The 11,447-nt window shown below is 35.1% G+C and overlaps 1 protein-coding gene across 2 annotated transcripts; it reads left to right on the forward strand.

Annotated features, from left to right (window-relative positions):
- Positions 1-2,055: 2,055 nt before the first annotated feature.
- On the forward strand, positions 2,056-11,115 carry LOC104896064 (ubiquitin carboxyl-terminal hydrolase 17). 2 transcript variants are annotated; one of them, XM_010682753.4, is made up of 11 exons: positions 2,059-2,817; positions 5,030-5,813; positions 5,906-5,994; positions 6,662-6,747; positions 6,842-6,992; positions 7,090-7,204; positions 7,322-7,479; positions 7,667-7,751; positions 7,856-8,068; positions 8,549-8,610; positions 10,092-11,115. In XM_010682753.4, exons 1-11 carry the CDS (start codon positions 2,567-2,569, stop codon positions 10,474-10,476), a joined length of 2,379 nt encoding a protein of 792 aa, XP_010681055.2. In that variant the 5' UTR covers positions 2,059-2,566; the 3' UTR covers positions 10,477-11,115. The 2 variants fall into 2 exon arrangements, with proteins under 2 accessions (XP_048501724.1, XP_010681055.2); XM_048645767.2 differs by lacking the exon at positions 7,856-8,068 and having other exon boundaries at positions 2,056-2,817.
- The last annotated feature ends 332 nt before the right edge of the window (positions 11,116-11,447 follow it).

Here is an 11,447-nt window from a genome sequence, read left to right on the forward strand (position 1 = left end):
GCATAAAACAACTGAACTGAACTGAATTGAATTGAACTGAATTAAACAATAATAATATGAATATTAAATAATAATTATAATGATAAGTAATAATAATGAATAATAATAATAGTATTTTGGATATTTTAAATGATAGTTATAAATAAATAATATTAATAATCATAAATTAATAATAATAATAATAATAATTAATGATAATAATGATAATTAATAATTATTTTATATTATTTGTATTAATATATTAATACTTGATGATGATATATATTACAATAATATCAAAGAAGTAAATTAATATTACTATTTTAATAATTAGATTTAATAATATAATAATATAATAATATTTAGTAATAAAAATAATGATTGGGTTGGACCGCAAAAATTACATCATAAACAGTTTTGACGCGATTTGATTAGTTTATGGGCTAAAAACGTGGGTTTATTTGTGCTTTGACCTAAACCATGTTCCTCCTAATAATAATAGTAATAATAATAAGTAAAGCTATAATAAATAAAATAATATATAGAAACAATAATAATAATAATGCTTAATAGTAATGATATAAAAGTAAATAATAATAATAATAATAATAATAATAATAATAATAATAATAATAATAATAGTAATAATAATAATAAGAGTAATTAGTAAAATAAATTACACCAACATAATAATAATATTTAACAAAATGGTTATAAAAGAATGAAGCTGAACTGAACTGAGCTGAACTGATTGGAGCTGAACTGAATTAATTGATTGGAGCTGAACTGAACTGAACTGAAAATAAGCTGAGGAGAACAGGCCCTAAATTATTCAACAGAACAAATAGACAAATACAAAACACGAAAAAGGGGCTTATCATAGATGAAATCATCCATTGGCAGCCCCTAACTGATAAAGGGGAAAATAGGGGATACAACTAGAGAGAAAAGGTAGGTTTATATATTTTTTTAAGAAGATTAAATTTTCTTGATGAATGAACTTAGACTACACGAGTTATAGTGGTTACAACTAGTGAGTGGCTCGATCAATGCCCCGTGTTGTTATTTTTCGTAACTTTTTGTCAAGTAAGAAAAAATTAATATGATGACATGATAAGTAATTGCATGAATTTTTAAAAATAACTCCTTAAAAGTTTGGAAATGAAAGCAATAACTTAACTTTATACAAGGATTGGAGTAAGAGTTTATGGTATCAGATTATTTGTTCAAATCTTTTAATTAGATATAATTATAAGACGTTATGACATTTTATTTTAATAGTATTATGGTGAATTAATTGTTAAACTTTCACTTTTTATATTAGAGTCTTAGAAGAAGGTGACACGTGACACACAAACTTTCTTAAAAATACCCTTTAATATATTAGTATACATTTTAATGCAGCAATTGTAAAATTGTCCTATCTAAACCTTATTTTGAAACCCCCCCTCTCTCTTTTTCTCTCTAAATCCTAGCTTCCCTTACCCTTTCTTCATCAGTTAGGGGGCTGCCATGGATGTTTTCATCCATGGTAAGCCCCTCTCCCTCTTTTATTTTCAGTTTTTATTTTTGTTGAATAAATTAGTATCTCTTTATGGGATTTTTTTAGTACTCTCTGCTGTGGAGATCTCCTTCTCCCCTATGGGAGTTGTGCATATGATTTTTTTGTTTTTAGGTATGAGAAATTGTTCTCATTGGTTGAAGTTTGAGACTCAATATGAAGGTAGGAATCTCGGATGCGATAAACATGGCTCGATCAAGATTGTTCTTCCCAAACTATGTCAGAATGATAGACTTCCTCATCAATAGCTATTTGATTCAGCAAAAACAAGGGGGCTGCGCTGTATTGCTCGATCTGGTTCATTGTAATTTTTTCGAAGACGAATTTGATTTAACCTTGTTTGATTGTATCTTGTTTTTCCTTAATATCTATTGTAGATGCCGTTTTTTCAATTAATGAAATTTTTTTCTTCTCCAAAAAAAAAAAAAAAACCTTATTTTGAAATTCAATACGACCCAAAAAAACCCATACTAAAAGGACCAATGAGTTTGGTCAGTTTGGTAAAGCTTTTGTCATACACACGCAATTTGTTAAATTAATACAGCAAAACTTTAAATTAGCAACAATTTGTTCTTCCAATCTTTCCTTCTTGTAAGTTCTACTATCTTGTGTAAATTGTCTTCCTATAAAACGAAATAAAAAGAGTAGCAAAAAGACAAGATTTTCGTTCTGGTAAAGTCCAAAATAAAATTAAGTTTAATCACAGTAATCATCAATCATCAATCATCACCTAAAATTGAACTAATTATTTCACTCGAATGTTCATTCTTCAACTTTCCCTCACTTCTCAACAGATCCAAATTCTCTCACCAGTCACCAGATGCTTATACAAAATTCCCCAAATTACCCCTCAATTTCCTCTTTATTACCAGCCTCCCACCGCCGCCGTCGTCGTCGCCGCCTATACAATCAACGGCTGGCATCACTCCACGTCACTGATCCTTTAGCATCAACGGCTTTATGTGTGAGGCTGTGATTTTAGGGTTTCTGATTAGGTTGATTTTGGGCGCGGGGTAAATTCGGTAAATGCTGGGGATTCCGGTGCTACTAGCTTTGGCGCTCTTGATTTTTACGCTGGTTTTACGCTGGACTTTGAAGAATGATGTACCTGAGAAAATGGAGGTTTTCGATTCTAGAGATGCTACAATGGCGGATTTTGATGCGTTTCAGGGACATTTTAGTAATTCTACTGTTGTGATTAAGCCTAGTTATGAGTGTGCTGTTTGTTCTTCTCTCACCTCCACTCGCTGCTCCCGCTGCAAGACTGTTCGTTATTGGTAATTTATTTATTTTTTTATATGAAATTATGTTGTTTATATGGTTGATTTAGTCAGCTAATTGTTATCTACAAATATATTGCTATTATACAAAAAGAATTAGTGGATTAATTTGATGACAGCAGTTTATACTATATAGTAATGTCGACCTTTCTTCATATAATGTACATTAATGCAGATTTGAACTAGATATTTTAGGAATGTTATGAACTAGAGCTGCAATTTTTATTTAGTGAGCGATTTATTGTCAATTAAACCGTTTTTATTTAGTTTGCTTGATAATTAGAGAAGAGCAGATGTGATGTATCTTCTTAGGATAGATAGAGGTCTAATTAGCTCGATTTTTATTTCCGCGATGAGTGTAGTTTTTAATTATTTGTGGGGGCGACCTGTAAGCTTCGGTGATGGAGAAGTGAAGTTTGTAGTTCTGGTGGTTTTGAGAAGTTTGAATAACTCATCTGTTTTACTGAAGTACTGTCTTAATACTGTATAGTGTAACTTGCCACTGGTATGACCTATAGTGTGGTCAGTGGTATGAGTGTATGACTTGGTAGCTGGTGTACCTGATAGCTGAGATCTATACATTCGAGGCGTCTCTAAATATTTGAAATTTTTGATGTGAAGATTTGATGCTCGAAAATGAGTTGTTTTATATGATTGCATTAAGCAACAATGACTGTGGACGAGCATCCATATAGCGCGTATTCTGTTTGAAAGTATTTGACTTATATTAATTTCAAACTTATTGGAACACTTTGTAGCTGTGATATGAACTTATTAGAACTTATCAAAACTCATTGAAGTTTAAAACTGATGTTATTAGAACTTACCAAAACTCATTGAATTTTAAAACTGAACTTATTAGAACTTATCTGAACTTATTGTAGTTTCAAATTGAACTTGGTGTAACTTATTAGAACTTGTCAATATATTGTTGGAACTTTTGTGTGTGTGTTTATGTGTGTGTTCTTTTTGTCGAAATAACTTCAGATAAGTTGAAGACACCTCTAGTTGAGACAATACATGATTATGTGAGACCTCTAGAGCAGGAAGTCAAGTATAAAATTAGACAAAACAAAAATGCGGAGTGTAGATGGAACTGGAACATTGAGAAGTAGAAAGCTGACCAGAGTATATCAAGGTGTGTGTGATGTTCCTAAGTGGAAAGCTGAAAAGTTCCTAAAAGGATTTAATAATTGGCCGATTGGGTTACCTGGAAGGCTGGAACGCCATAGCAGAATCTGGGAAATTAATATGTTATATGCTTTGTTACTCAGATGGATGCCATTTTGGAATTGAAAATATATGCAAGAGGAGGGTATCCATGTGCTTCTCTGAGGCATGAACTCTTGAAATATTGTAATTTTGGGTTGTTTTTGGGGAATGCATAATATATAGTTAAATATGGGTTCCCAGGTCCTTTCAAAAAAAAAAAAAGGGTTCCCAGGTGTTTTGCTTTAATCCCCAGTCCCCCACTTTGGCATTAGCATTGTTTAGAAATATTGGACTTCCAAAATCACTTGAAAAGGGATCCCTATCATTCATTTTGTTACTTAAAGCATTCACATTTTTTGCATGCCCAATACATCAGGTTTTATTCTCCAGTTCATTATTATTTGACACTATTTTTGTGTCGGATACTCAGATCGTGTCAGATTGGATAAATTTAAGATTTTGATCTATCAAATGTACCATGTAAGTGATATAACCATCGATCCAGTTTAAGATCAATGAAACCCAAACAAATATTTTGGCTTGGCCTTAAAAGAATAAGTTGCAAATAATTCAGGAAGGAAAGAGTAATTAAAGTAGTTTTTGGTTCAGTTTTTAGGTGACATTGATATGTAATTCTTCACTTTGTTGCTTTTCTCTTTGCATTTGATCTTCCTCCCCACTTTGGATTACGAGAGTGCTTTTTCAGAGAGATAGAAGCCACCATATATAGAGCTTCTTGGATTTTTTTTTGTTTTCTTGCTGGTCGAGAACCAATATAGCTTGTCTCAGCTAGTGGGTCAAGGCTTTTGGATTCCTTCGAAGTTTTATGCTAGCTGTATGGGTGTTTAGCTTCCTCCCACTTTGGATTCTTCACTTTGTTTAGTTTTATGCTGCTAGTGTTTTGGGATTAGCATATGGCATTGTCAACTTGCGCTTAATTATTTTTTTGGTATGCGTCATATTTTCTCATTTCTTTTTGAAACCCCTGCCATTGTAGTTCTAGTAAGTGCCAAATAATTCATTGGAGACAAGGTCACAAGTTTGAATGCAATCCTCAAGGCCACGGTGCATTCGAGGGAGATCATTTAAGTAGAAATGCAGAAACTACGGAACAATGTGAGACATATGGCAACTATTCTGCTGATGATTATCCAAGAATGGATGAGAAGAACACAACCGGTCAGCTGGATCATGATGTTTTGGATTCCCCTGTACCCCGTCTATCTACTGTGACTATTGACTCTTTTGACACTGACATTGGACGGAGTTCATCTGGTGAAAATGGGACACCTTTCTCAGACATTAACGCACCTAATATGGACCAAAGAGAAGATAAAAGTAACAAATTAGATTCAAAAACTTCAATGGGGTTGGGATCAACAGTGAAAAAATTGAAGAGAGAGAAATCAAGGCAAGGTGAGAGAAGGAAATCCAGGTCTTCCAATTCAGACATGCCATCAGGAATTAGAAAAGGTAATCTGTCTGATGGAACTGTCTCGGGTAATATACATAATTTTTCCAAGTCCAAAGAGGTTCCTTACGTGGATATTGAGGGACAGAAGCATTCACAGAAAATGAATCATGGGAGTGTCAACTCCTTGGCCGATAAACATTCTGGCAATAGTTTATTGCCATCAAGAAGCATGAGTTCAAGCCAGGTACCATATAATGGCTTCAAATCATCTCTCCAGAAAGTTGTGCATCATTTCAAGACCTCTCATCAGAAGAAGCCACCTCTATGTAATAGTTCGATCGGAACGTCGGGAAACCATAACTACAAGGTCTCTCTCTAGGATAGCTTTTATTTTCCTCTTGCAATGTCTTTTTTAATGCTTTTATGAGTTTTAATATGTGCTTTTCAATAATCTTGCAGTCAATGTTTCAGCATGATGCATTTTTGAAATTGTACTCCTCAAATGACGTCGAGTTAGAACCATTTGGCCTTACTAACTGTGGAAACAGGTAATGATCTTATAATTGCTCTTACATGGTGTTTACCAAATAGAAATAGCTTCCTTGCTAGTCTTGACTGGTGATGCTCAGGGCTGCGTGCATCTTGCCTTCCCTATATCTTGTCAACATTGGAGTCTCACTAGGGGTTTTGTTGTTGTAATGGACATTAAATTTGTGATATCTTAGCTTTACTATTTGGTTATATATCAAGAAGATTAAACTGTTATCACAAATTCTTATCTACTCCATGAAGAGAAAGCATGGCTGTCTCACCCATCTTTCTCTATTCACAGCTCATCCATTGACATTAATATTTAGCAAATGCTTCTGAAGAAGCTTCCATGTGGTTTGGACCCATGCAATCCATCTCAAGCCCCCCTATAATAACACAGAGACTGCAATAAGAGAAACACTGTTTAAACACTTGATTTGAAAATGCAACATGGTGGTTCTTTGCAATAAAAAAGAAGCGCTGGCAGTAAAAGCAACCAATTTGATTTATCTCATTTAATCCAAAGCCAAAGGACATTTAGTCTTAAGCTGCTTCCGAAATGAACAATATAGCTCAGTCACTAAGTACAACTTTTTATTAATTTTTTTGATTGAGATCTGATTATGAGTTGACCAGTCTTTGTCATCTAAACTCATAAGATTTTTGTGTTTTAATGTTTTGCAGCTGCTATGCAAATGCTGTGCTCCAATGCCTTGCATATACTCGACCCTTGACGATGTATCTCCTTCAAGGGCTTCATTCAAAAGAATGCAAGTACTTAATCTGAAAGTGTCTAGTGGCATGAATCTTTTTTAGTTGTCTGGTTCTGTTCCTTATGTCTGTCATTTGCATTGCTCCTGTCAGGTTGGAAGGATGAATGGTGTTTTGTTTGCGAGTTTGAACATCTTATCCTGAAAGGAAGGGAAGGTTACACTCCGCTATCCCCTATTCGAATCCTCTCTAACATTAGTCATCTTGGTCATGGCAGAGAAGAAGACGCCCATGAATTTTTGAGGTGAGGAGAAGTTCTGACCTTTTCACAAAAAATTCTGTCTGTAAATTGACATACATAATCTCGGATGGATTTATTTTTCCTATTGCTAAGATGGCAGGTATGCTGTTGATACAATGCAGTCTGTTTGCGCTGAGCTGGCTGGACTTACAGGTCCAGTGGCAGAGCATAGTACTCTAGTTGGAATGACATTTGGGGGCTTTCTTCATTCTAAGGTCTGGGGATTTCTGCTGATGGCTAGAATTAATACTACTTCATTTTTTATACTGAATGTCGCCGAAATACTTGCTTTTGCTGTTACATTACTGATAATCTTATGATTTGATTCTTAGATAAGATGCATGAAGTGCCACAACAAATCGGAGATATATGAAAGAATGATGGATCTCACTGTAGAGATAGATGGGGATGTTAGAACTCTTGAACAGGCACTCAGAAGATTTACAGCTTCTGAAATGTTAGAGGGGGATAACAAGTACTACTGCAACAGGTTTGCTTACTTTTTTTTTGTTATGCAGTTATCTTCATTGATGACCTTCTTTTTCATCTTTACTGCTGCTCAACACTGTTATTTTTATTTTATATGCCTATATGCATTTGTTTCTATGTTAACTGTGTATTTTTTTGCTAATTCCTGTTTATGCGTAACTTTTTTCGTTTTAACTTTTATGCAACAGATGTAAATCTTATGAGAAAGCTAAGAAGAAGCTCACAGTCTTCCAGGCACCAAACATCCTTACAATTGTGCTGAAGCGATTCCAGGTTGTTTTTTAATTGCCTTCCCATGATCCATTATTATTATTTTTTAGCTTGACTGCAAATATTATTGCAAATATGCATGCTTATATGTCATGTTCACCTTCCAGGCTGGAAATTTCACTAAATTGAAAAAGCCTGTTCAGTTTCCGGAAATGCTGAACATGAGTCCTTATATGAGTCACTCGAGTGATAAATACCCTCAATACAGTCTATATGCTGTGGTAGTTCATTTGGATGTTTCAAGTGCAGAATTCTCTGGTCATTATGTGTGCTACGTGAAGAATTACCGTAAAAAGTGGTTCAAGATTGATGATAGTGTGGTATGTATATCTTCTAGCTAATTCCTCATGAAATAGGAAAAGTTGACATGAATGTTCCCAACTTTCATCTATCTTTTCAAAATAATCTAAACTTTGGATTAAACCTGAATAATCCCAACTTTTGGCAATACCTTCTCAAAAGAATCCAAACTATTAATTTTCTTGCCTATACTTATCCATTTTAGGTCTATAATAAAAAAAAAAAATAGTTTGGTTTTTTTTTTGAGAAGGCACCCTTTACAGGTGGGATTATTATGGAATAATTTAAAGTTGGGATTGCTCATGACAAATATTTCCCAGAAAATATGTGAAATCTTGCTTTGTAATCTTATTCCTGCCTCCTAATACTCTGCATATTTTCGATTAGAAGTCTGCTATATGCGTTAGATTGGGTTTTCACCAGTTCACATGTCACTTTGTAATAGTATTCTCATTTAATGGTTCCTTAACAATAAGGAATTGATTAGCGGTTTGCTACAGGTTATTAGCGTGGATTTGGAGAGGGTCTTATCAGAAGAGGCATATATGCTTCTGTATGCGAGGTATGAATTCTTTGTACAAGCTGATAGTATTACCGATTACGCATCTTTGGGTCATGAAAAGAATTTTGAAAAGCCTGGTACAGTATTTGGCAAATATAAGATCGAGCAGGAGCTGCTGAGCCTTTGTCTCTGTTGCATATGTGCTTATAGTATGACAGCATTGAATAGACTCTGAGATTGCTGTGTTTCAATTTTATATGTTCTTTTTGGGGTTCAAATAGTGGAAAAGTTCAAGTGACCTAGTGTGGAACCAATGGCGGATAGACTCCATCATGGGTATAGATTATAACAAGTCTTGTCCCATAAGTGTGTACCAAACAATTGAACTGTGCCTGTGATTACTAAATGAGGCATGCGAATGGTAGGAACTCTAGAAACTAGCCTAAGACTATTTGCAAGGTTCAGGTCTGGCTGGGGTTCTGAAGGGCAAGGATCATAAGAGGAGGGACCACTGGCATGATAGAGAATGGACATTGAGATGGTAGTCTGATAAGGTTTGCATTTCTGGATTCTGTCTGGTCTTTGCTGGAAACAGTTGAAGAAAATTTGGAATCAAACCTGTTGGTGAGATGATGCTACATGCTACTACTTTTGGAGTGGGGAAGCCATAAATGCGTGAGAACTTTCTTTAATTTTTATTGAGCTCAAAAGTAATTTGCAAAGTAGCCATTGAGAGTAAAATTTGGCCCTTCTATAGGTTTAAACTCTTGCTTCTTGCTTCATTAACCATTAAATTTATAATGTCTTTGAGATGTATTCTGATGTTTATCGGATAAGTTAAGAGGATGAACAAGTATGAAGACTAAGAGAGGTTGAGGGGTGCAAAAGCTTGGGGGAAGGGTTTAGAAAAGTCCGGGGATGATGGAATTGAGGTGCTAAGCAGTGTCTGAAAAGGCTTGAGGCACACTGAGGCAATAGGGGTTCTAGAGCCTAGGAATGAAGCACGCTTCATTAAAGTGAGCCACTTTTTTATATCTTAAGTTTTTGGCGGTAAAATTGGCTTTCTGACAATGGGACACTGGTGAAATTAGTGCCACTACTATGCCTTGATGTGCTTCATAGAAATGTTCCCCGATTTTTCTCAGTGCTGTGGCAGCACCATCTTTGCCTTCAGCTCCTGGTGCACCTCAAGGGCTCCTTTTCTAAACACTAGTGCTAAGACATTACAGATTTGGCAATGTATGTTTTCATTTGGCATTTTGCTGCTTCTTTCATTTCGAATATGATTGTACTAAAGAATTCGTATATGGAAGAGGAAAAGGGAAAAACCAAGATAGAAATTGTTCAAGGTGATGGTCAGTGTTTATGTGTTAAATGCACATGTTAATAAGATCAGTAATTGGTTGTGTGTACGAGTATGCTGTATGGTTATTTATAAATTCAAGTGCCTTTTTTTTGGGTGAAACTATTGCGAGTGGAAGTACATATCTCAATGCTATTCAAAGAAAATCGTAGATCAGACAGCAACTGTTTTACTGCAGGGATAGTCCAATGCTTCCAGCATCAGGGAGGAATTCCTATAATGGCAAGCCTGGTGGGGTGAATTTTGAAGCTGCTACCGCCAGTTGCAGTGAGATATATGCTATGCCAAAGGTTAGGCATGGTAGTTCAGATGCCAGTGTTGATCCTTTGGTGATGCAGCGTGAGTCAAGTAAAAGCAGTTATGCCAAAGAACCTTCATATGTTGAGGAGTGGGTTACTCACTCTGTTGAAAGCATTCCGAGGGTGGATTCATCAAGTGAGATCTCCTCCCTGTTCAGCTACTCAGAAGAAGGCACGTGTAGTACACCAAGCACCAAAGATTCTGCCAGTGTGGACGATTTCTCTGATTACATATTTGGAAAAGGCAGTGTTGCTGGTCGTTGAAGTCGAAATGGCATTGGTAATAAATGAAGTTATCGGTATGATTGTGTGTCATTTGCAAAAAAGACTTGCGAAGTCTATGGTAATACTACTCCATCTCTGAGTATGTGTTCTTTTTCTTCAATTTCCATCCCTGCTCAGTACCGCCTACTACGGTAATTGAGTGGTAAAGAGAATTTAAGAAAGATGCATATTCTAGAGTAGAGTTGTATTATAATGGACATCGACATTATGTCTTTCTTACTCATTTACACAGACCCATTACCACTGCGACCTAAGAAATCAAAGGGAAGTTCAGCAAAGGCTGTATATTTGTAATTTAACAACCAGACAATCAAATCGTAGGTTTAAGTCTAACTTTACCAGCTTAGTGTTTGGTTAAGTTGTCTAATGCGAGTTGCGCACTTGCTCTCTGTTAAGTTCGGGAGAGCAAGATTAAGCTCAAATGTTTTATTCAGGTTTGAGCTTTTGAGTCAATTGGGGGTTGGAGGGAGTTTTCGACAAGTCACTGTATAGTTAGTTAGTACTATAATTCTTAAGTGTTGTACTAAGCGTGTTTATTCAATACCATTGTTGTTCCATGTACCTTATTTTTTGGGACATACTTGTTCAATATACCATAATTCTTATGATTTTAGCGTATCTATGTTATTCTACGCTGCTTGTACATATCATCTACAGCTAGCCAAAGAGGATGGAGCTGCGAAAGATATCTGGAAATTGTGTTTTAAAATTGGAAAGAAATACTAGCCATATATACTTGTTGTATTTGGAATGTTAGCATTACATTATACTGTTCTCATTTCTCAGAGTAGGTTCTTTGTGAAAGTTAGGCTATAAAAAAAAAAGGGAAGAGAATAAAGATAACGGGATCAGCAGTCAGCACCTTTGTCCTTTTTTTTTCTTATGCAGGAATGACATGGTTAGATGAAAAGTATAAAAGTATTCATGTAATTGTTAGTTTGTTTATTTTT

Source organism: Beta vulgaris, chromosome 6, assembly GCF_026745355.1.
Source record: "Beta vulgaris subsp. vulgaris cultivar EL10 chromosome 6, EL10.2, whole genome shotgun sequence".
Taxonomy (NCBI): domain Eukaryota; kingdom Viridiplantae; phylum Streptophyta; class Magnoliopsida; order Caryophyllales; family Amaranthaceae; genus Beta; species Beta vulgaris.